This window comes from Danio rerio, chromosome 3 (assembly GCF_049306965.1).
Source record: "Danio rerio strain Tuebingen ecotype United States chromosome 3, GRCz12tu, whole genome shotgun sequence".
Lineage (NCBI taxonomy): Eukaryota > Metazoa > Chordata > Actinopteri > Cypriniformes > Danionidae > Danio > Danio rerio.
The window spans coordinates 57,701,950-57,728,761 of record NC_133178.1 but is presented as its reverse complement, the minus strand read 5'-3'; the positions used below and the strand labels follow the sequence as shown (position 1 = coordinate 57,728,761).

Here is a 26,812-nt window from a genome sequence, read left to right as displayed (position 1 = left end):
TATAAATGTGAACCTCATAGTACTATCAAGAAACAAAAGTGTACCCTAAAGGTATAAAATTGTACTTTTATTGTACGAATGTGCACATTTATGGTATAGAATTGTACTTTTTAGGTACTAATGTGCACCTTTAAGGTATAAAATTGTACTATTAGGGTACCAATGTGCACATTTAATGTATAAAATTGTACTTTTAAGGAACCAATGTGCACATTTAAGGTATAAAACTGTACTGTAAGGTATCAATGTGCACATTTACGGTATACAACTGTACTCTAAGGTACCAATGTGCACATTTAGGGTAAAAACTTTTACTTATAAGGTACCGCTGTGCACATTTAAGGTATAAAACTGTATTTTTAAGGTACCAATGTGCACATTTCAAGTTGTAAAATTGTATTTTAAGGTACCAATGTGCACATTTAAGGTATAAAACTGTGCTTTTAAGGTACCAATATGCACATTTAAGTTGTAAAATTGTACTTTAAGGTACCAATGTGCACATTCAAGGTAATAAACTGTACTTTTAAGGTACCAATTTGCACATTCAGGGTATAAAATTGTACTTTTAAGGTACCAATGTGCAGATTTAAGGTATAAAATTGTACTTTAAGGTACCAATGTGCACAATTAAGGTATAAAACTGTACTTTAAGATACTAATGTCCACATTTAAGGTATAATATTGTACTTTTAAGGTACCAATTTGCACATTCAGGGTATAAAATTGTACTTTTAAGGTACCAATGTGCACATTCAAGGTATAAAACTGTACTTTAAGGTACTAATGTGCACATTTAAGGTATAAAACTGTACTTTAAGGGAATTAATGTGCACATTTAAGGTATAAAACTGTACTTTGAGGTACTAATGTGCACATTTAAGGAATAAAACTGTACTTTTCTGATTTATTGACTGAAGGCATATGGTCAGTTTTGAGCATGATTTTTGGTATTTTTCTGGACTTTGAACTAGTCGTGACTATTGCTGTCTATTGAGGATGAGAGAACTTTTACTTTTCACTTAAAATATCTTAATATGTGTTCTGAAGATGAATGAAGGTCTCAAGGGTTTGGAACAACATGAGGAATAAATCACATAATGTTCATTGTTTGGGTGAACTAATCCTTTAAGTCTAGATAAAAGTCTGTATTAACAACAACTTTATTGTTGTTGTTCCAGCGGAACTTTGCTGGATTTTCAGTTTTTTTGTCTGAGAGTTGCCAATTAGATTTGGTATCTGGCCTTAAAGAGTTCATGAGTTAAACAGGAAAATGTAACAGTATTTGTGACTTGCAATCCTTCTTTTTTTTTCAGGAGAGACTGGCTGGTGAATGACAATCATGGCTCAGGTGCTTCATATGGACTCCAGTTTTCCTGGTAAGATCCAGAGTTCATCCACACAAGCTATTAAAGTAAAGCCTTGATCTGGTCACAGCCTGAAGTCTATTCTTGTCTGATTCCAAGATTAGACTGAGATTTCCTGCAGTTTAAAGTTGTTTCCTCTGTCCTCAGGGAAGATTAACCCCCCGGTGCCCCCCTCCTTGCATGCAAAGGACCAAGAGGCTCCATATTCAGTAGAAACTCCTTACGGATACCGTCTGGACCTTGACTTTCTCAAGTATGTCAATGATATTGAGAAAGGAAACACTATTAAGAAGGTGCCAGTGCAGCGCCGCCCACGTTATGGCTCGCTTCCACGTGGCTACGGCTACACAGGCTCCTGGTGGACCTCCACAGAGTCCCTGTGCTCCAATGCCAGCATGGACAGCCGGCACTCATCATATTCTTACTGTGCACCAGGCTTCCACACCTCGCAGAGACCCAACTTCAGTACAGCACGTGTAGAGAAAACCCTAATGGATGCTCGCCGGAAGCTGGAGGAAGAGAAAGATGGTCGCCGTTTCTCAAATTTGGGCAGCATGCACAGCAGTATGGCTGGCTCTAATACATCTCTGTCCAGTGCGCACAGCTTTAATCGTGCCCAAGGAGGGGGCTCCTATACACCAATGAGCTCCGGCTTGTCCACACCTGTCTCCCCGACGCCAGCTCACCTGCAGCACGTGCGGGAGCAGATGGCCGTTGCCCTCCGGAAGATCCGGGAGCTGGAAGAACAAGTGAAAACCATCCCAGTGCTGCAGGTCAAGATCTCTGTACTTCAAGAGGAGAAGAGGCAGCTCAGTGTGCAACTTAAGAGTCAGAAGTTCCTGGGACACACGCTGGGGTTCAATCGAAGCCGTCCACGAGGCGAACTGTACATCGACATACCTGAGGAGGAGGCAGGAAACGGGGCAGGAGCTGCAAACAAAGCCACAGGGAGTCTTTCACCCACCACTCCCGGCTCCCTCCAGGACTCAGGATGTGAAATAGAGGAGACTGTAATTGTTGCGGGGGCTCGTCCGGGTGCAAAGCGGGAGGTGCGAACTGTAGGTGTGGGGCCTGAAGCAGAAGAAAGGGGTTATCGTCAAGTGGGGGTAGGGGTGCGAGAGCAGGACTTGGGTCTGCTGCCTGAAACCGAAGCCCTCAAGACTAAAGTGGGTCTTTTAGAAGTTCAGCTGAGGAAAACCATGCAAGAGCTACAGAGTGCTCAGCAGCAAGTGGAAGCGGCACAGAAAGAGAGGCAGACAGTTTGCCCTCAGGTAGACCATGCTGTGAGAGCCACCAGTCTCGGCTGGCAGGATCAGCAGGGCCAGGCTGGAGCGGGCTTGCATACTGTTGTCAGTTTTACTAAGCAACCTCATCAGCAGAGGACTGTGGGCATCCAAGTGTACACGCTGGAGCAGCCCACAGTGGTGGGTGTGGGGACACTGCTAAGAGCCCAGGGCTGCACTCATCCTGCTCAACTGGAGGCGTCTCACAGAAGATATGGAGAGTCCCCAGCAGCAGGGGGTGTGTATGAAATGCATAGTCTCTAGATCAGTTAAAGCCTTTATGTGGTTTTCTGTATGTGGGCAGATCTTCAATATATATAATATATATAATATATATAATATATAATATATAGTTCTCAAAAAAAAAAAAAAAAAGGAAATCTTTCATTTCGTCACCCTCATGAAAGTGGTCAATACTAGGGGAGAGCAGGGCTAAAGTAACACTTTTTTGTTTGGCCAAATATTGACCAAAGTAATGAAGTTAGACAAACCAACTTCATTGAAGTTGTAGTTGGATTTTGTCAACACATTTTTAAACATAATAGTTTTAATAACTCATTTCTAATTACCGATTTATTTTATCTTTGACAGTGAATAATATTGTACTAGATATTTTTAAGACACTTCTATTCAGCTTAAAGTGACATTTAAAGGCTTAACTAGGTTAATAAGGTTAACTTGGCAGTTTAGGGTAATTAGGCAAGTCATTGTATAATGATGGTTTGTTCTGTATCAAAAATAAAATATAGCTCAAAGGTGTTAATAATATTGACCTTAAATTGGTGTTTAATCATTTTTTTAAAACTGCTTTTATTCTAGCCTAAATAAAACAAATAAGACTTTCTAAAAAAAATTATTAAACAAACTGTGAAAATATATTTGTGGGGCTAATAATTCTTACTTTAAATATATGCATTGTATGTTGCAGTGTCTGTATACATGATGAAAATCTAATGTTGCCTTACTACTTTTATTTGGGTTTTTTTGTGTCATTCGTGGAGACCATTTTCAAATTGTTTACAGTGGTATTCTGCTTTTTTGGTACCTTTTGGTATCACAGAAAGAGGTCATACTAACATGAGGGTGAGAGAACTGACTATTTTCAGTGCTAATTTAGACTGTTTCTGTTTTGCTCTCAGATTCGCCACATGAGTTTCCCATTGCAATAAGCTCTAAGCAGGTGCGGGAGGTCTTGAGAAGTGAGGTCTCCAAATCAGTGCCAGTGACCAACCAGGCAACTCCTATGGAGACAAAGTGCAACCAAGTGACTGCGGTCTGCCAACGGCTAAAAGAAGGAGAGATTAACCAGCAACCAGCAGAAGAAGCCATTCAAGTTGATCCAGCCAATCCAGGTGTGATATGACTAACCTATCAGAGAACCAGACATTTCGATATTTTGGCAAGTGATTCTCACCATGTGTTTCTGTATTTGTCTTGTTCAGCATCCCCTCAGTCTAACCTGAGGTCAATCATGAAGAGGAAGGCTGATGGGGAACCTGGCTCTCCATACACCAAAAAGAACCTGCAGTTCTTAGGAGTCAATGGAGGGTATATGCAGAATTCATTAATTCTTTCATTTTCCTCCTACTTAGCCGCCACAGCGGAATGAACCGGCAACTATTTCAGTAACCTTCACTATTTCAGTGACCTTCTTGCTGATAAAACATCAGTGGTTTCATCTAAACTATAAAATATTATCCCAGTACTTCTGTGTTATTTGATTGTTTGTAACTTCATAACTAACTCAAATGACTTAAGACTGAATCTCTTTCTTGATTTTTGCATTTCCAAATTTGAATGCAGCTATTCGAAGGATTAATAAGGATATGCAAATCACCATAATTTATAATTCATGTTGTGTGGGTGTTTAGATCCTGATCTTTAATGATTAATAGTGCAGCTTAAACATTAATGCAGGGTAAACAAGTAGTGACAGAAAACACCTTTAATAACCTAATAAACCCACCAAATCCCAAATAACCCATCACAACTTCTTCATTCATCATTATATTTCACAGGAAAGCCTAAATGGTTTCATACATGTGATTTAAATGATGCAAGAGGTGATCTCTCAATGATTTCCCCCACAAATTTAGGATTTATACCAGTTAAAAATGTATCAATCCGCGGATCACATGTGTTCCGAACAGTGGATTGTGATCTGTGTAAATCACGGATCAACCATGATCCATTACATCCCTACTTTGTTGTAAACTTACTTTGGTGTTAGGTTAGTGATTTTTTACTGTGCACTTCAAGAAATTTGCCAATTAAACCTAAAAAGAAAATGCATGATAAGCTCCATCTACACAAAATCAAACAGTATTATTTTGCTGCAGCTGTTATATCGCAGCACTTTTGCTTCCTTCAGGAACTACACATTTAGTTTAGATGATCCATTTGGGAACTATTTTATAAGGATTTTGTGAGAAAAATTAGCAGCAATCTGGTAAATAACAACACTAATTTGCCCTCAGGTACGAGTCAACATCCTCCGAAGAGAGCAGCTCTGAAAGTTCAGAAGATGAAAGCGATGCAAGCGAATACCATGAGGCTACGGAAAAACTACCGGAATCAGCGACACCACAGTCTCTGGTGTCCTCCTGTATCCCACAGCTCGCCTCTGAGACACCAGCTACCCAAACAGCTCAGCACAGCACTGCCCAGATACCAACCAATCACACTCCAGCAGCTCAAACCACCAGCCAATCACACACCACAGATGCAACTACCCAACAACATGTCACCCAATCACCAGCAGCAGAGGCTGATGTACAGCACTGTGTCAGCCAATCATCAGTGACCACCACACCTCCTCCAGAGGGAGATGTTCAATGTGTTTTTCAAGGGTGTAACCCTCCAAGCACTGCCACTTCTCTTGAACAAAACTCTGTCCAGTTGTCATCTGCGACGCAGCAGTCCAAAGCCACTGATTCAAACGTCCAGCCAGATCTCGCTCAAACAGATGTGTCGGACTTCGCCGCTCAGCAAACGACCACTCAAACACAATTCACCAGTGCCAAACCTCAGCAAGAAGCTAGCCAATCAAAAACTGCTGACCTCACAGCCCAGAAAGGAGCGACACACTCTACTGATGGCTCAGCGAAACAGGACATAGCCATATCCTCCACAACTAAACCAGCAGCAGATACAGCAACACCACCCACTAATAAACAAACAGACAGGTGAGCTGACTCAAAGAAATGACACAAGCTATTGTGAGAGTCGCTGTAGTTACATAGGGTAGACACAAATGCTGAGTGTGTTTTCAATCTCTTTACAGCCTGGAATTAAGTGGCGGTCTTATGTCGGCGCTCCACATCTTGCAGAAGGCGCTCAGCGAACCAAATGCATTCAGCCATCAAGATGCGGTATGTTTATCAGTGTTCTTATGCTTATTTATTTTTGGTCTTAAACAGGTGCATACAAATACGATCCAGTAGGCCTAGGAAAACTGTTAAGCCTCACTGTTATTACACTTATTTGAATAGATTTCCTCAAATCTTTTCCATTTTTGAAACACTCTCATTTAAGGCCTCGGTATACATCAAACACAGCAAAATCCTCTGTGAAGAATTTACTCACTTCAGAGAGTATTTGTTTCCTCTTTGAATAAGGGCAAACAGGTTTGTAATAAGTAAAGCTGCTGTTTGTGAAGTTGCTTAAGGGTCCTCTGCTGAGATTTTCTTCTTCTTCTTCTTCTTCTTCTTCTTCTTCGTGTTTTTTTATGGCGGGTGGCATCCAACTTTAAGGTGCATTACCGCCACCTACTATACTGGAGTGTGAACCAGAATGATTATGAGACTCATAGTATATATTATATTTTATATATCAGCCCAGTTTGCCTCAAAAATGAAATTAAATAACTATAGTACTCTGTTTGGCTAAGTATTTGATTTGTTTCTGTTGTACCCTGCTTTATTTTCTTGAATACTTCCCTTTCATTATTATTTTTCTGACAATGACTTATTATGTGATCTTCTGATTCTTCTACTAGACAATACTCACATAACCCAGTAGGATGCTTTCCAATGATATGTAATGTTTTATTTAATCTAGTGTACCCTAGTCTTAATCTAGATATTGCAATGTCTTCCAACATACTTCTCCTTCTCCTCTTCATCCTCCCTACTTTCTTTTGAATCTGCTGAGATTTTGAGAGATTCAATGTATTACATTTCAGCTAATTTCATTAAAGGCTGTGACTGTAGTCAGTTGTAGTTTGGTGTTTCTCTTCTGTGGTTCTGCTTATTAACAGCAGGTGTTCATCATCAGTGCTCAATCATCCCCTAATTAATTCTTTCATTGTCTCATTTACTTGAGTAACTTTAGCTCAATTTAGAGAGGGACCGAGTACTGTCTAAACTGAGTAAATATTACTCAGAGGATTTTGCTGTGAAGTTATTTTTGTTCATTTTTTGTTGTTTTGGTAAAAAAGATATTGAAAGGCTGACTGACTGGTTTTTTGTTTTTTTAAAGAGGGACAATGGTTATTAATCAAAAGTAAAACTGTAAATAAGTCAGAGTTAGCCACAAGGGCTAGTTTTTATCTTTTGCCCCCTGCCAGATTTTAAAAAAGGCAACCTAGCATTAAAAATGTTTATGTTTTCAGGCTGGTTTCCAGCCTTTCCAGCCTGGTCTTAGCTGGTCAGGCTGGGAGATGACCAGCTAAAACCAGCTTGACCAGCCTAGCCAGACTGGGAGCCCAGCCAAAACCAGCTATGTCCAGCTTAAACCAGGCTGGTCAAGCTGGTTTTAGCTGGATTTAGCTGGTCATTTTCCAGCCTTACCAGCTAAGACCAGGCTGGAAATGGCTGGAAACCAGCCTGGAAATGGCCAAAACCCCTCTAAAACCAGGCTGGTCAATCAGCTAAAACCAGCCAGCCAGCCTATAAAACAGGAAGAAGAAATCGTCATTCTCAATGGTTAGATACCGGCGTCACAGCTCCCTGAAAATTGCTTCGCTACTGAAAAGCTATTTGATTTAGGAAGTTGCGACACTTACGCCACGCTACTGAGAAATGTAGTTATGCTAGTAGCATCACAACTTGTAGTGAAGCTACAACCTAACACTGGTTATACCCCTTAATTCAACAGCAAGTGTATTCCAGTAATGACTAACTAAGAAGACTGACTGTGCAAAAGTTGTATGTCTAATGCCGAGTTCAGACTGCATGATTTTAGCCCCGATTTTGACTCAGCGACAGGTTTTAAGAAATCACAGACAAATGCCTGAAATCACAGGCAAATGCTCGTTCACGCGAATAGCAATCACACATTATGAAGTATCAAAGACGCGATCTAAGAGAATCGCTGATGTCCGTGAGATATTTGGCATGCTCAATATCTGGAGCTGTCCGTGATTTAAATTATGACGTGTGAATTGAGTTTTGACTAAAAAACATTGTTGATCACCTACAGCCAATAAGAGAGCAGCATTCACTACTGTGGGTACCTGCAAGACAGCGGGAGGCTGGGAGAGAAGTTAAAAGCGCTCCTTTTCAGTTTATTTGGACCCAAGAAATTGAGGAAAAACAACTGGACATTTGCCAGGAGCCCTTGTGTCTGTTTGGCGTGTCAGCAATACGCACAATTGGGTCGAAGAATAAAAAAAAGTTTAAGAGAAATTGCTCCCTTCAAAGCCAGAGCAAAATAAGTACATTTTCTAGCCCACTAAAGGCATCTTTCTCATTATGTAATTAATAACAAGATATATATTACGTGACCTCTCATTGTTTCCATGTTTTCTCACGTGTGTTTGGTTGTGAAATGTAGTTTGGACAAAGTTGTCAGCGATTCTTCCTATTTTAAAGTCATGCCGTGTGAATCACCCTGTCGCCAATACATCTTGCAGTGTAAACAGAGCACCGACGGATGGCTGGCCCAGGTAGTCATGCAGTGTGAAACATCCGTGACACGACTAGTTTGAAAATCATGCAGTCTAAACTCGGCATAAACTGCACAGCACAGTCTCCTCTATTAATATGGGGTGGGGTTGTAAATGTGCCACGCTGCTCATGTGTACCCCCTAATATCGAGTTCAGACTGCATGATTTTAGCCCCGATTTTGACTCTGCGATAGGTTTTTAAAAATCACCGACAAATCAGTGCTCTTGCACACAAGTGACAATCGCACAGTATGAACTATCAAAGATGTGATTTGAAAGAATAGCCAATGAGTCGCTGATGCCTGTGAGATATCTGGCATGATAAATATCTGAAGCTGTCGGCGATTCAAATCATGCTGTGTGAAATGAGTTTTGACTGAAAATAGCATCAGCAATTGCCTACAGCCAATGATAGAGCAGCATTCACTAACGTGGGTACCTGCAGGCCAGCGGGAGCTTGGGGGAGAAGTTAGAAGCGCTCATTTTCAGTTTACTTGGACAGTTTATTTAAATGGAGGAAAAACAGAAATTTGGCTGTTTGATGTGTCATGTGAGAAATATTTCAACTGGATCGAAAAAGAAAAAAGTTAAGTAGAAATTGATAAACAGGTGAGCAAATAAGTACATTTTCTACCCCATTAAAGGCTTCTTTCCCATTATGTAGTTAATAACAAAAGATATACTACATGTGTTTGGTTGTGAGACGTAGTTTGGACAAAGTTGTCGGTGATTCTTCCTATTGTAAAGTGTGAAATCCCCTGTGACCGATTTATCTTGCAGTGTAAACAAAGCAGCAAAAAAGCACTAGCCCAGATAGTCATGCAGTGTGAAAACATCCGTGACACGACTACTTTGAAAATCATGCAGTCTGAACTCAGCATTACACAACAATGATGGTGGCTGTGAGAAAAGAACCATTGCGTAAACAGCTGTCAACCAGCCTTTTCCAGCTTGCACATCAGCACAACAAATCTTTAATTGTTTTCTATTTGGTATGGACAGACACCGAATGGCACCACCTGTGTGCACATTCATAGAAAACAATGTGTAAAGATGTGTCGTGATATGGTGGAGCTTCTTGTCCGGAACTGTTGAAACCAACTGAAAAAAAAAAAGTTTTGTCCGGATGTTGTTTAAAGTTACATCATTTCTTTTGTTCTTTTATTCAGTTTACAGTATAATTGGGGCTTTAGTGTAGCAGGCAGTGAAAATATGTAATTATACATATTAGTACAGAAGATCTTAAAGATTTGAGGTTAGCCACTTCGCAGATGACAAGAGAGCAGCGATTAAAACCTCGCAGAAACACCATAACTTCCATATTTTTTATTTTTTTTTTTTTTTTTTTTTTCATCTTCTCTCCCACTTTTTTCCTGTATTTTATTTTTGTTTTCTTATACATGTAATATTAACATGATGTTACAACTTTTTGTTTAAAAGGACAAAAGTGTACATATGTTAAAGTAATAATTTATACTGATGTAAAAAAAATATAAAAATTTATTTTAATTAAGAAATAAGCAAATGAGGGAGTGGAAATGTTTGTTTGTGGATAAAGAATTTCATGGATCAGTGGTGTGCATCATTTATTTTCTACTATGACATCATAATGATATCTTTGCAATGTGTGAGCAGAAATTATAAAGTATGTCAGTCACTAACGAAAAACCGGTGGTAGAAAAGACTTAATTTACTTCTCTTTCTGCCCTTCAACTCAAAATTACAACCAAGAACCACACAATGTGGAATCATGTCAGTTTTTTTTTTTTTTTCAGAGTTGCATTGTGGTAAAAATAGCAACAAGCAGTGCCAGTAACTCACAGAGTTCAACCGTCTGACTTCATGCACTGCGCACCTAAAACAATAACAGCCTTAAAGTCCAAAATAAACGAGGATTGTACCCAGCAAGCATTTCTTGTTTTTCATAGATGTCTAATAGATGTCTAATAGACTTCATCTTGGCTAAAACAAGGCTAAATTTGGGCTGTCAGTGAAACTCTAATAGACGCCTAAGAATGGGCCAAAACTAGACTGGTCACCAAATAAACAGAAATGAATGACTAAACATATAAAGTCTGTCTAATTTGTCTATTTGGTGACTAGTCAGTAGTTTTGGACTATTCTTAAATGTCTATTATTTTCAATGACAGGCCAAGTTTAGCCTTGTTTTAGCCAAGCTGTCTAGTTTAGATGTCTTTTAGACATCTATTAAACACAAAATAGTTTGCTGGGTATTTTTTTATATATATTGGGTATACCTTTTTAAATTATGTAAATCTTTCATGGGCTTTCTACTATATTGTTTCAGTATTGTGTTTTATTAGCCCATAAAAGTCTTAATACCCGGAGTTTCTTAAATTAAAGTAAACACTTATTTGAAGAAATCTGAATGTAAAGTCTCCTTAACTGCCTTCATTACTTTCATTGAATAAACCGTTGTAAACACACAGTTAAATAGGTTATTATGAGTTAACTCTACACTGAGCTCAAATATGTCCATCTAACTTACAATTTTAAACTGAATTAAATATTTGTAAGCTGTAACACTTTATTGTGATGGTCCATTTGAGTATTAGTAGACTGTCTGTTTAACATCTGTTTCCTTCAACAGACATTCATCTGATTATATGAAACTTTGCAAGTGCATGTCAACTTACACTAACCCTAACCCCAACCTAACAGTCTATTTGCATGTAGATGCAATGTAACTTAAATTCAACAAACAGACTATCAAATTAAAATGTGACCTTTTATACTGTCTGTTTTAAAAGGCTGTTTGCGCCTTGTGTGTTTTCAGAGGACGGCCTACACCAGCGTCCTGCAGGAGTGGCTCCGGGTCTCCTGTCATAAAGCTGCTGACACCGCAGTGGTGAAGGCCCACATGGACGCGTTCGCTTCTATTTCCCCTCAGCTCCTGGAGTTCGTCATCAACATGGCCGACGGCAATGGAAACACGGCTCTGCACTACACCGTCTCTCACTCCAACTTCCCTGTAGTGAAGCTGCTGCTGGACACCGGTGAGAGATTGTTCTCCGCACTGCTGATATCAAACCAGCCGCACATCCAGAGCACATTTTCTGACACAATGTTCTGCCTGTTCCTGTTTATGTTGCAGAAAGAACAGAAATAGGATTGGTATATTAAGAATTGGTATATTAAAAGTGACAATAATATTTAATCACTGATATTTTGTATTTATTGATTGGGGCAGTGACTTTTAATGATTTTCCTTTTAAAGTTTGTGTGTTTATATTGTTGGTCAAAGTTTGGGGTCTGTAAGATTTTTGTAGTATATATTTTTTAAATGTTTTTAATTTTTTTTAAATATATTTTTTCATAATATATTTTCAATATAATTTGAAGTGTCTTATGCTGACTAAGACTGCATTTTATTGATTAGACGGACTAAAAAAGTAAGATCAAAATGTAAAATATATAAAAAAATTACTTCTTTGCAAACTCCTCCTAGACTGTTTGCCGAAATTTCACTAAATTTCACTAAGATCATCGTCAGACCATGATGACCAAATGTTCAAATTCGTGACAACAGGCAAAACCGTTTTTGTTTACGGCACCAACAAATGTGTATAACTTCAAACTGTATTTGAGGCCGTCTCTTTGCAATGCTTAAATATACTGACACCAAACATTAGGTTCTTCATTGTCACCTAACACTGACTACAACACATCAAATTTGTAACTCTGCCACCTATTAGTCAAAGGTTATAAACCAATATATCATCCATTCGTTCATTCATTCATTCATCCATTTTCTTTTCGGCTTAGTCCCTTTATTAATCAGGGATCGCCACAGCGGGGGCACTTCAGATCATTTTGGAAGGGAGCAGAACATTCAAACTCCACACAGAAATATCAACTGACCCAGCCAGGGCTCCAACCAGTGACCTTTTTGCTGTGAAGCGATCGTGCTACCCACTGCGCTGCCCCCAATAAATCATTCATACATTAACTGTTTTCATGCTTTTCTGACATTTTAAGTAAAAAATGCTTCAAATATATTCAAAATCTGATTGTTTCACTTGGTCTGTTGCTGCTTACTAACCTTGTTGCTTTTCTCATTCTGACTCTGGACTGCTTTGCTTATTCTGGCTCTGCACTGCTTGGCCCCTTATTGGCTGCTTATTAATTAGTCCTACATAAATTGTATCAGTATTCAAACTATATCCAAAACCGCAATTTATTTTTTATAAGAATGTTTAATGTTCAAAGGGTATTTATTTGTAAAAATTTGTACCACTTTACCTTCTTTAACCACAATTACTGTTAATTTAATGCATCTATGCTGAATAAAATGCAAAAAGAAATAATAAAGCATTATATGTAGGTTGTTCTTTGTTTTAAGCTCATTTATCTGGAAGTTACCATTTTTGTATTACAATTTTCCTCACTTGCGAAGGGAATAATGCATACTTAAAAAAAAAATGTACCTGAACTATTCATGTTTTTAATAGACTTGTACATTAAACAGTGATACATGCAATCTTAGTGGATGAATATTTTTGTCAGAAAAAATATGTATATGTATGTATTTTTCCCAAAACATGTAAAAATAAGTAAAAAAAAAAAAAAAAAAAAAAAAAAAGATAAATATATTAAATAGTTTTAATAAAATTAAAATTTAATGATTTAAAAATTTAATAAATTTAATAAATTACATTTTAATAAACAAAGCACTTAAAATATGTTAAAAAAAATAGAACTTGAAAAGGGTTAAACCCTAAAATTTAAAACCCGAGTTCCCAGATGTATTTTAAAATACATTTTATATCTATGTAATTTTTGGTCAGTTTAATGCATACTTTCTGAAGAAATGTCAGACAGAAAACTGCCCCCTTGTTTTTGAACTGTACTGTACTGTATTGTGGCCAGTTATATTTTTAGCCTGTGACAGACCTCTTTCTGCAGCTCGCATTTATCAGCTGTCCTTGTTTTGCAGGTCTCTGTAATGCTGACAAGCAGAACAAGGCTGGTTACACAGCCATCATGTTGACGGCTCTGGCTGCCTTCAGCTCGGACAGTGACCTTCAGACCGTCCTACAGCTGCTCCGCACCGGCGACGTCAATGCCAAAGCCAGCCAGGTGCGCCCCCTTCTGGCACTCAATTAACATACTGAATTGCCCTTCCTAATGAAACACTTAAAAAATCTATTCAAGTAGTATTAATAAAGGAGTGTTCAGGGTGTCCGCAGGGTCTTAAAAGTCTTAAAATGTATTACATTTCAAAAGTAAAATTTTAGGCCTTGAGAAGTCTTAAATCTACCGACATATTGTGATGTAGGTTTTAAATCTTTTTTAACAGGTCTTAACTTTCCTTTGATCATGTATAGTTACCCAATCTGGCCATTAATATCCAATCATACAAGAATGTATGCTCATGCAATCATCAACAATTCTAATATCAATAAGTGTTTTATTTAAAAATAGCATTTTACTTTTTTAAATTACTTTCCTTACAGTAACATTTGTTTAAAAGTTCTCCATTTATTTGCTGCTGAGTATATTGACCTGACCTAAATTTTTTATGTAAAATTTTTATTATTATTGTATTATTAAATGTGTTAAATTCTAATCATTTTTGATTGGGCAAGTGAAAGTCTTTGGGATATTTGAAAAAAAAAAATCCTTAGCATTTAATTAACCCTGTATTAGTCTAAAATTTCCTTCATAATGGTCTTAAAAAGGTCTTTAAAAATCTTAAATTTAACTTGGTGAAACCTGCAGAAACCCTTTTTCAAAGTTACCAGTTTCTTCAATTATTTCCGGTTAAACAATAAAATAACATTCTGATTTCTGGGCCATTTTAGACACAATAATGCATATTTTTGTAGATTTCATATTTCATAATTTCATATTTTAGCATATATTTATTTAAGCGCATATTTAATTTTAAGTGCCAACAGAATTTATTAATACCATTTGATAAACATAATTACAGTATGTCTCCGTTCTAAATGAACGCCTGACTCTTTACACATTTATCGCTACCTAGTGGCAGTTTCAGCTTATTATAAAGAGGATTATTATATATTTCATATATTCATAATAATTTAATGTGAATAAAAATGAAAGGACATCATAAGATAATTCAGCCTACACTAAAATGTTGGGTTCCACACAATCGATTTGTGTTGAGAGAACATGAAGAAATTAAATTAACTTATTAGTTTTTACAAAATTAAGCGGATTGAGCATGAAATAATGATGTCCTCACAAAAAACTTTGTGTTGTTTCTGCTCAATTTAAATAAGTAGCTTGAATGAACACCAAACGTCCTTTTTAGAGTGCAGAAATTACAATTTTTTCCTCATTTACATTTTTTTTATGATTTCAAAACTTTATTTTATTAACTCCAATAAATGCTCTGTAAATGTGTTAAAATACCAATTCAGATGCAACTTCTGAGAAAGAAAAAGACGTTACACTGACAAAATGGTTTTGCTGCCTGTTTGCACTACTTAACTCATTAACTATTTAAAATGAGTTGAAACAACACAATTTTGAGATTTTTTTGGGACAAAATAATTGTTTTATGTTCAACGTTGGTAAATAATTAGGTGTAAAAAAGAAAAAAGTCATTAACTGAGAGTCCTCGGGTGGTTTTGAATGCACAATTCCTCTGCTAGAAAGACCTGTGAATACAGTAGATATTCTTTTAAATGAGGATGTGACAAAACAGAGCATCCTTATCTCTACCCTTCTTAGAATATTGCCTTCTTTTCTATTACACACAATTTAAAAAAGGCTTCATACTTTTATCTTTGACAGGGCATATGGCACAGTATAAGTAGGTGATTAGGGATCTAATCTGTAGCCAAATGAAAGCAAAACCTGACAAAATCTCAAAAAACCTATATTTGGGGAAGTCCACATTTATAAATCTGATATAGAAATTAAACAAGCAAAGTTGTTTGAAACTTGTAAAAATGCAGAAAGACCCATTTTCTGTCCTTGAAGAGGAAACTGCTCATGAATCAGAATGAAATATTTCGAAAACATAAACGACAGGGTCACACTGTACAATAAGGTTTCATTAGTTATTGTTAGCTAATGTGTTTATTAACTTGAACTAATAAAGAGCAATACTTGTAGAGCATTTATTAATCATAGTTCAACATTTACTAATGCGTTATTACAATCCAAAGTCACACTTGTTAACATTAGTAAACAAGTTTAACATAACTTTATTACTAATAACTAAGCATAAATAAATACAGTAGTAAATGTATTGTTCATTGTTTGTTCATGTTAGTAAATGCATTAACTAATATTAACTAATGCAACCTTATTGTAAAGTGTTACCAGTGACAGGATGTTTTCTGTGAGGGTTGGTATAGTCGGGATAAGCGGATAAAAAAATTCGGTCTTTACAATATAAAAATCGTTATGTCCCATAAAGCATGAAAACTCAAGTGTGTGTGTGTGTGTGTGTGTGTGTATGTGTGTGTGTGTGGGTTTGTTCAGGCAGGGCAGACGGCACTGATGCTGGCAGTCAGTCATGGTCGAGGGGATATGGTGAAGGCTCTGCTGGCATGTGGAGCTCAGGTGAACCTGCGGGATGACGACGGCTCCACAGCGCTCATGTGCGCCTGTGAACATGGACATGTGGACATCGTGCGCCAGCTGCTGTCTGTGCCCGGCTGTGACGCCACGCTCACTGATAATGTCAGTATCAACACATCAGGGCAGCAGTTGTATTATTTACATTCACTCTTATATTTAGCTATACATTTTATTTTTTTACTTTGCATCTTAAAGGGTCACGAAACACCAAAACACATTTTTTGAGAGTTGACAGTCGTATATGTGTCCCACAGTGCTAAAAACACTATTGGGACACATGTTTTTGTTAGTTCATATCGAACTGACTATTACACCGAGTGTAAACATGTAACCACCACAATCAAACTTACCGTCGTGTAGGATTTTCACCGCATTTTGTGACAGGAATAGCACACATGGCTTTCTGACGCTACCTGCCGAGTACATCTAAGTTTCCGGGAAATGCAGAGGGTTTTTTTGTCTCATTCGCCATGCGTTAACAAACATTTCATGAAAAATACATGCTTAGAGCAGTTCCTCGAATCAAATATCTTCTTTGTCACAAGGGGCATGAATGAAATTCCTGAATGAAAGAGCCCAAGTCCAAGTCCACCATTTAATAATCTGTAAAATAATTTGATTACTGATGTCCATGTAAACACAATCACTGTCTTTTTCCCCTGTGTGTGTGTGTGTGTGTGTGTGTGTGTGTGTGTGTGTGTGTGTGTGTGTGTGTGTGTGTGTGTGTGTGTGTGTGTGTGTGTGTGTGTGGTGTGTGTGGTGTGTGTGTGTGTGTGTGTGTGTGTGTGTGTGTGTGTGGTGTGTGTGTGTGTGTGTGTGTGTGTGTGTGTGTTTTGACTCTGAAAATCAGCGCATGCCCAAACCGACACTCCCATTGTTATGCAAATTCTTTACAGACCCTCCCTTTTTTGCTCCTCCGACACCCCCCTCTAAACAGAGCTGGACACGCCCACTTTCCTGACTTTTTTTTTTTAAAGTAGAGGTGTGAAAACCACCTGCTGAAACAAGGGGGTTTCATGGCCCTTTAAGTGTGGTATACAATTGATGATTAGTATGTCTTAAAAACAAATAAACAATAAAGCAGGTTTGGTAAACTAATATCAACTTTTGAAAGCTTCTGTCTGTTAAATCAACAACATTCAGAATCATGCACTAACGTGCAGTTTAAATCAAGTGTTTTTGACAGTATAAACGTAGGCTTGTTTTTTAAACAAGAGACCACAAAACCAGTCATAAGCATTCAAGTGGCTTCACAACAACTTTGTGAATGTCCTTGAGCGGTCCAGCCAGAGCTTAAACGTAAATCCTGTTGAACATCTCTGGAGAGATCTGAAAATGGCTGTAAACTAAGGATTCCCATCCAACCTGATAGTTTGGAAGGTACTGCAAAGAGGAATGGGCAAAAATTCCAAAAGACAGGTGTGCCAAGCTTGTGGCATCATATTTAAAAAAGACTTAAGGCTGTAATTGCTGCCAAAGGTGCATCAACAAAGTATTGAGCTGGGAATACTGATGTACATGTGATTTTTCAGGTTTTTTATCAATAATAAATTTGCAACAATTTCAAAAACTCTTTTTTCACATTGTCATTATGGGGTGTTGTGTATTAAATTTTGAGGAAATAAATTAATTTAATCCATTTAAGAATAAGACTGTAAGATAAAAAGTGGAAAAAGGCAAGCGCTAACAACACTTTCCGGATGCACTGTACCTGGCGGTATGTTTTAGTATATGACCGTGTGTGTTTTTGTGTTGCAGGATGGCAGCACTGCTCTCTCCATCGCGTTGGAGGCCAGTCAGAATGACATTGCTGTGCTTCTATATGCACACCTCAATTTTGCCAAGCCGCCTTCTCCTGTAAGTGTTTTTCGACTGTTATTTTCACCCAATAGCTAAGGGTACAAATGATAGAATAACATGATCTGCCCCAATTTTTTTCTTCTTCAACAGGTATCACCAAAGTCTCCAATTCTGGGCTCTTCTCCTCCTTCGTCCTCTGAACTGAAGTAAACAGATGTCATAAATCTGAGCTGTCCTTTCTTCCAGCAAACCTTCCTCGTCCATTCCACTGTCTGTCTGTGTGTGTGTGTGTGTGTGTGTGTGTGTGTGTGTGTGTGTGTGTGTGTGTGTGTGTGTGTGTGTGTGTGTGTGTGTGTGTGTGTGTGTGTGTGTGTGTGTGCGCACTTGTTTTTATAACATGTTGGGGATGAAGTCCTTACTGGTAAATGTGCTTATAAATCATACAAAATGAGGTATTTTGAAAATGTAAAAAACTGCAGATTGTTTAAGTCTCCGCTGATAGTCCCCATCGGGATATAAAAACAAGAGAGATTGAGAGTGTGTGTGTACACAATTCATCATGTACAACTTTTAGAGGTATAAAAATTGTGCACTCTTTTAAAACTCTTTAGCACTTGACATCATCGCACAACTGTTTTTCTCAACATAAGTTCATTCTGAAAGCGTAGCCCTGTATAAATTTCTGGAGATCACAAATGAGGTATGACGCCATTCCTTTTTGCGCTTACCATTGCTTTCCTATGTATGGACGGCTTTCCTGCTGTTACCAGTTTGTCTGGTAGCTCGAAGTACATTGGTGGACTTAAGATGCATAGCAGAGTTAACCGCAGCAACTGGATTTGAGTCTGGCGAAGAATAGTTCCAGAAAGCATGTAAGACAAAAACAGAAACGTTAAAAAAAAAATAATTAAGCAAATAATTGGGTCAGAATGTGGTAAAATCTGAAAACGTGGTAAAAATCAGGGGTATTTTCTTTTTCTGAATTGCTTTTTTAAAAACACAATTGGTTGGGTTTAAGGAAGGGGGTGGGTTGGTTTATCAGTCAGTCAGTCTGGAAAGCGGCCTCTGCTGGATTTACGTGAGAACAGCAGGTGCGAATGGCACTTGCAAAAGAAATCTGAGGTCTGAAAAAGCATATAAGCGGCCTTTCGGGGAGTCGCGAAAACAAAACATGCAATAAAACGTAGCACCTGGGACGTATTTTTGCTCTCTCCAGAAATATATATAGGGGTGCGTAATCAGAATAAACCTGGGTTGGTTTTTCTGTTCCTTTTGTAGCTTTTTCCATTGTAGCACCAAACATAGGTCTATGAGATTTGATTATGAATAACAATGAGCGTGTAACAGCAATATCATTCATTTAGTGCTCTACTTGCTGACATGAAATGTGTTCTCTAATATACTAAGGAAGCCTGTTTTCAGTTAAGAATGTAAAGAGAAACAGGAATAGTGCACATTTAAGCTCGCATCTCACAACTCCCTTTTTTTCTCAGAAATTCATATTAATATGGACCTATTCTGAGTTCTCTAAAATGTGTAAACGTACATCTCTGAAAAAAAGTCTGAATTATTGGATGTAAACTTAGAATTTTGGTTAAAAAATCCAAATACGATAAAATTCTACACTAAACAAATTGATTCTATGGTTTACTAGATTAATTTAAGGTAAGTGGTTGCAAAATTTATATGGGCTGATTTTAAACAAATTTACTTAATTTAATTTGTTTGTTTAATAGGCGACACGGTGGCTCAGTGGTTAGCAATGTCCCCTCACAGCAAGACGGTTGCTGGTTCAAGTCCCGGCAGGGTCAGTTATTTCTGTGCTGCAGTTTCCCCTACAGTCCAAACACATGCGCTATTGGTGTGAATTTGAGAGTGTATGAGTGTTTCCCAATACTGGGTTGCAGCTGGAAGGGCATCAGCTGTGTAAAACATATGCTGGATAAGTTGGCGGTTCATTCTGCTGTGGTGACCCCTGATGAATAAAGGGACTAAGCTGAAAAAAATGAATGAATTTGTTTGTTTAAATTGAGCCCATAGAAGTGGTTTCAAGTCAAGTCAACTTGGCTTTTATTGTCATTTCAACAATATACAGTGCAGAACACAGTGAAACGAAATTGCTACATCAAACAACATAAATTGACAACATAACACAGGTCTACACACTACTATAAACATCAAGATGAATGAAATAAAACAAGATGAACTAAAACAAAAATTAGAATAAGAGCGCAAAGTGTGGTTTGTGCAATATTTAGTGCAAATAAGACAGGACAAGACAAGAAACAGTAACAGTAATGCCAGCCAGTTCACTATGGATGTTGTGCAAATATTGGATTGGTGAAAACCACTTACCTTAAAAAATCTAATAAATTAGTGTACATTTAAATCTCTTCAGTTTACTCTTAGAGTTGTGTTTATATCTAATCATTCAGAGTTTACTTATCAAATCAGTTATCAATTTTTCTATATTTTTCTCAGTTTTGAATGGTTTCTATCTTTCAGTTTTAAGTAATTCATTTCAGAAATGCAAGTCACACTGTAAAAAGTGATAGTTGACTTTAAAAAAATGAGTAAGTAAATGATTAAGTACACTGTAAAAGTGATTACTTACTTAAAGCGAGTAAACCAATTGCCTTTAAAGAAACAAGTTGACTTTACAAAAATAGTGTAAGTAAACCCATTGTAACTCGGAACTGTCGAGTTGACTTAATTTTATTATTATGCAAAATTGTATTCACTTTTTTATATAGAAGTGAACTAATCACTTTTTCCAATACACATTATATATATATATATATATATATATATATATATATATATATATATATATATATATATATATATATTCGGCTTTTCTGTATCTAGCCAAATGGCTAAAATCCAGACTCCACCATGTCTTATAAATACAACACAGGCTATAATTGTAGATTTTATAGAATAACGAATATAACATAATGAAGCACCAAATATGTAATATTGTAATAATTGCAGTATTCATTTGAAAACAGATATGCTGAAAAAAAGAGGGGGCTCTCTGGGGCCCAGACTGTAAGTACAGAGAAGGAGGTGGGCCCCTGGGTAGCTTGCTGGGGTCAAAGACCCCTAGGTGGAGGGCAAGGGGGCCCTCTGGGGCCCATACTACAAGTCCAAGGAGAGAGGTGGGCCCCTGGGTAGCTTGCTGGGGTCAGGGACACCTTAGGTGGAGGGCAGGGGGGCCCTGTGGGGCCCAGGCTGCAAGTCCAAAGAGAGAGGTGGACCCCTGGGTAGCTTGCTAGTAACTTAATAGTTCTAAGTTGCAACAAAAATGTACATTTTGTAAGTAAAATCAACTTGCCACTTTTAAGGCAAAGGGTTTACTCACTTCTTTAAGCAATTGCTTTTTACAGTGCACTCAGGACTGTGAGATTTTAAATTTAAATGAAATAATTAAATGGATGTTTATCACTCACTATTTCAAGTCAGAATTAGCTGCAGGTTTTTTTTTTTTTTTTTTTTTTGAAGAATTGTGAGAAATTGCAATATACTGTATAATCTTTGAGAAACAAAACAAATGGCAGAATTTTTCATTTATATCTCACAAATCCAAACTTTTATCAGAACATTGTATTTACATCTTGCAATGAGGATATTGAGATATAAACAAATTAAAGTCACAATTGCCTTTTTTTTTATCCCTAGACTAAAACAGGCTTCCATACTATGTTAAATGTATACATGTGTATTTACTTTTAACTATCAGCAATATTTACAAATCATGCAGTCACACTCATGCCGCACATGATTAACATTTTTAAGAACAACTAATGTAAGTGTGTCTTGATCAAGTGTCCTTTCACGGTTTTTACTATCTTCAGTAAAGCAAGACAAACGCATTCTAAGTTTCCACACCAGCGGTTTTCAGATTAACCTTTGATATTAGACAGTGATTTTTAATGATAGCCTATATTTGTCAAACCCAATCTAGTTTCTGCCCTTGGAAATTTGTAAAGCCATCTTTTACAGGTAACATTGTATCTTTTTTACTGAATGAAATGGTCATCCCTGTTTAGATTAGTGTTTTTATTCAGTGTTTGAATCATCCGGCCGGTGCAGTATTGCGCTCTCTTCAGATTGTAGCCTACTCCGTTTACTCTAATTCATGAAGGACTGCATAATCTTCTCATTTTGTTAAAAAGGTAACACTTTACAATATCAGTAGATGAATAAGGATGTATTAATATATAAACTAAACATCACTTTATTATAAACTAATAATGAGTTAATGCGTGCGCTAATCATCAACTAATTTTACAACATGAGTCACAAGAGTTCATGTGTGAATAACAGCTTCCCATAATTTTTAGTAATTGATTGTTTGTTAACTAATGCATTAATTACCACATTAGTTTATGCTTGATTTAACCATCATGAACTGAAAGTCAATCTATGTAAATATATCATGACTTTACATGGAGGGGCACATCATCATTAATCCATTCTTAACTAGTCATGAACTCTTTATGCACGTCCATCTAGTGCGTTTACACTGAATAATAATCGAAAAGTGTTCAATCAACATCAACAGTATAAACACAGGCGTTCAGGATTAGTTATGATGTACCCCTCCAAGTAAAGTCATGACATAATTATACATTAACAGCACATGAGTTCATGTTGGTTACATTTAGCTTAAAATTAAATGTTAATTAATACATTAATCAACAACATGTACACATCTGATTTCAAAAAAGTTAGGACACTGTACAGATTGCAATAGTATCTGGATGCAGCCTTTATGATGCAAGCTGAGACTGCATCACTCAGTGATGCAATGTCAGACACAATGCACTCATAAGGAACTAGTCACTGTGATGGATAGGGTTAGGGGTGGGGTTAGGTGAGCCCATTAAAAAGCGTTGGATGCAGCCCAGATTGCAAAATGTCTCTTTTTTTTAAGATTTATTTTTGACCTTTTTTGCCTTTATTAGATAGGACAGTATTTAGACAGGAAGCGAAGTTGGAGAGAGAGAGGGGGGTAGAGAAATGTCCTCAAGCCGGGATTCGAACACAGGACGCCCTGACATGCTACTGCACCATATGTCAGCACGCTAACCACTGGGCTATTGGTCCGACAGAAAATGTCTCATTTTAAGGAAAAAAAAAAAACAAGTTAATTTTATATTTGATGGCATCAACACATTTCAAAAAAGTTAAGACAAGACTATGTTTACCCCTGTGAGGCATACCCTCTTTTCTTACAACAGTCTGCAAAGTCTGGCGACTGAGGAGACAAGTTGTTAAAGTTTAGGAATAGGAATGTTCTCCCATTCTTGTCTAATACAGACTTCTAACTGTTCATCTGTCTTAGGTCTTCTTTGTCACATCTTCCTCTTTATAATGCGCCAAATGTTGAGTGAAAGATCTGGATTGCACGCTGGCCATTACAGTACCTGGATCCTTCTTCTACGCATCCATGATGTTGTAATTGATGCAGTATGTGGTCTAGCATTGTCATGTTGGAAAATGCAAGGTCTTCCCTGAAAGACACAATGTCAGGATGGGAGCATATGTTGTTCTAAAACTTTGGATATACATTTCAGCATTGATGATGCCTTTCCAGATGCATTAGCTGCCCATGCCACATGCACTCATGCAACCTCACACCATCAGAGATGCAAGCTTCTGATTTGAGCGCTGATAGCAACCTGGGTTAATCCTGTCCTCATTAGTCTGCATGACATGGCGTCCCAGTTTTTCAAAAAATAAAAAAACAAATTTTGATTAGTCTGACCACAGAACAGTTTTCCACTTTGCCACAGTCCATTTTAAATGAGCCTTGGCCAAGAGAAAACTGCTGCACTTTTGGATCCTCTAAATATGGCTTCTTTTTTGACATAAGTCCGAGGCCATGGTGCTTCAACAGGAGAAGGTGGTTTGCCATCTCCAGGTTGAAGTAAAGTCCTTACCTCAGATAGAGGAGTTCAAGTATCTTGGGGTTTTGTTCACGAGTGAGGGAAGGATGGTATGTGAGATTGACAGGCGGATTGGTGCAGCAGCAGCAGTAATGCGGTCTATGTACCGGTCCATTGTGGTAAAAAAGGAGCTGAGCCGAAAGGCAACGCTCTCGATTTACTGGTCTTTGTTACTATTTTTACCTTGGTAATGTGCTTTGGGTCATGACAAAAAGGACAATATCTCGGATACCGAAATGAGTTTCCTTCGCAGAGTGGCAGTACGCACCCTTTTAGGGTGAGGAGCTCTGTCACCTGAGAGGAGCTTGGAGTAGAGCCGCTGCTCCTCCACATTGAGAGAAGTCAGCTGAGGTGGCTCGGGCATCCCCAGAGGAGCTGGAGGAAGTGGATTATGTTCACCGTCAATGTTTTCTGAAAGTAGTCCTGAGCCCATATTGTGATTTCCTGTATACAATAGCATTCCTGTATGTGATGCAGTGCCATCTAAGAACCTGAAGATCACTGGCATCCAGTGTGGTTTTATAGCCCTGACCCTCACTCACAGAGATTATTCCAGATTCTCTGAATCTTTGGATGATATTATGCACTGCAGATGGTGATAACTTTAAAATCTTTGGAGTTTTTCACTGAGAAACTCCTTTCTGATATTGCTCCACTATTTGTTGGTGCAATATTGAGGAAATTTGTAATCTTCTGCCCATCTTGACGTCTAATAAGAGACACTGCCACTCTGAGAGACTCTTTTTATACCCAATCATGTTGCTAATTAATCCAATAAGTAGAAAATTGGTCCTCCAGCTTTTCCTAATTTGTACATTTGACTTTTCAAGGCTGCTATTGCTTCTTCCCCAACTTTTTTGGAATGTGTATCTGTCTTGAAATCCAAAATGAGCCAATATTTGGCCTGAAATTTTTTAATTTTCAGCATTTTGATATGATATCAATATTCTACTGTAAATAAAATTTAAGTTTATGAGATTTGTAAATTATTGCATTCCTTTTTTTATTCAAAACTTATACAGTGTCCCAACTCTTTTGGAATTGGGTTTGTACTAACAAGTAATTAAGGTAGCTGTTATTCACACAAGAACGCTTGTGACTCATGTTAAAATTAGTTCATGATTAGCGCATGCATAACTCATCATTAATTCATAAATAAGTAATGTTTAGTTTACATATTAATACATCAATATTCATGTATTGTAATTGTAAAGTGTTATCAAAAAATAAATAAATATTAATAATAACCTATGTAGGTTTATTAAACAAGGGCTCTCCAAAGACATTACAGGTGAAATAACGAGAGCTAATTCACTGATTGTTTTGAATCTCCTGCATATTGTTAAACAGCTAGTGAAGGAAATCTGAAGGTACGTGGTTTTCTTGATGGATGAGACCTGATGTTTCTGAGTGATAAATGCTAATAATGGTACTGGAACCTGTTGGTTGAGTACAGATTTAACAGTGAAATGGTGTATTTTTACCCAGTCGGCGAGGCTTTATAGTTTATATGTGGGCGAAAATGGCTTGGTTTTGTCTGTGACGAATGTAAGATGTTTTCCAAACAAATTTAAATAATATATATATAATCTCCAAAGTTTTAGAGCAAAGAAGACTATAACATTGTTTCATTTTTAGTTTTTTTGAAACCACACAAGTCGTTGGATTTTAACCTTTTCAACCAGGAAGAGCTTTGTTTAATTTGAAACATAGATTGATGGGTTTTTTTTCGTTTACCCACTTTGTACACATGCTTTCCTATAACTAGTTTAGTGCCTGATTACTTTTATACTCTTTTGTATTTGTTTTATTTAACACTTTGAATATATCTTTAAATTTGTAAGATCTGTTCACAGCTTTGTATATCTTTTGGCACTTTTTGCCAGCCATGTACCTTTATGTAAAGTACTCACATTTAAATTGGTTTGTTTGTTTCCCTCGTTTTTTTGGAAAATAAAATTAGATAGTATGAATTGTTTGGCTTGGAGTGGAGTGGTTTATCTGTGAGATGAGTGTGTTCCAGCAGGACAAAATGAACGAGACTTTCTCCGTTTTGAACGGCAGATGGCGCAATAACACAAGAAAAGAGAAGCGGTTGCAGTTCATCTAGGGAGATGAGCAGCTCAAACGTGGATCAAAGACCAGAAGATGCTTTCGAGCAACAAATACAGCATTATTTTCCCCGTGCATTTAAAAGAGTTCAGTAAAACAAAACAAAACAAAAAAAGAGTTCAACAATTTAGGCTTACAGAACAGAATATCAATCTAAAGATAGTTTATAGGGCTACCCAAAGATCTTGTCAGGCACATTTAGATCACAAACCATTTGATGACATTAAATATCGAATTTAAGTATCACAGTGAAGCCCCAGAACTTTTACCCATTTATCAGTAACAATTTTTTTTCTTTTAACATATTTATTTTGATCATATATATATATATATATATATATATATATATATATATATATATATATATATATATATATATATATATATATATATATATATATATATATATATATATATATGACTGTTTGAGGAAACCGACTTCAGCAAACCATTTAAGTTTTAAAACAATATAGTTTGAGTACTGAAAACTATATGACTATGACTATATAGAGTCATATACACATATATTTGTGTTGATAATTTGTGTTGTCAAAATTATACGGTATTAGTAACTTAAACATTTTAAGTTCTGTTATCAAATTGCTATAAGTTCAACAAATTAAGTCCAAACAACTATATAGCTACTGGAAATGTTTGGTATTGCTCCCAGTTTTTGCTTTATATTTTAATAATTCATTCATTCATATCTTACTCGTTTTGAGTTCTTCTTTTAAAATTTTTTTGAGTCAAACTAACTTATTTCATTTAGAGATTTTGACTGTTACACTGTAAAAAGTGATTAGTTTCTTAAAGCAAGTAAACCACTT

At 37.0% G+C, this 26,812-nt stretch overlaps 1 protein-coding gene across 6 annotated transcripts in view; it reads left to right on the top strand.

Moving 5' to 3' along the window:
- Window positions 1–25,851, top strand: part of kank2 (KN motif and ankyrin repeat domains 2) — a 59,379-nt gene extending 33,528 nt beyond the window's left edge. For 3 of the 6 annotated variants that reach the window (XM_005164339.6, XM_073943370.1, XM_073943373.1), the window contains exons 3-13: window positions 1,317–1,379; window positions 1,515–2,888; window positions 3,790–4,002; window positions 4,093–4,198; window positions 5,128–5,835; window positions 5,934–6,021; window positions 11,336–11,555; window positions 13,496–13,638; window positions 16,021–16,221; window positions 17,878–17,976; window positions 18,070–19,925. In XM_005164339.6, the coding sequence (XP_005164396.1) occupies window positions 1,334–1,379; window positions 1,515–2,888; window positions 3,790–4,002; window positions 4,093–4,198; window positions 5,128–5,835; window positions 5,934–6,021; window positions 11,336–11,555; window positions 13,496–13,638; window positions 16,021–16,221; window positions 17,878–17,976; window positions 18,070–18,129 (3,258 nt within the window). In that variant the 5' untranslated portion in view covers window positions 1,317–1,333 and the 3' untranslated portion in view covers window positions 18,130–19,925. 6 annotated transcript variants of the gene reach the window in all.
- The last annotated feature ends 961 nt before the right edge of the window (window positions 25,852–26,812 follow it).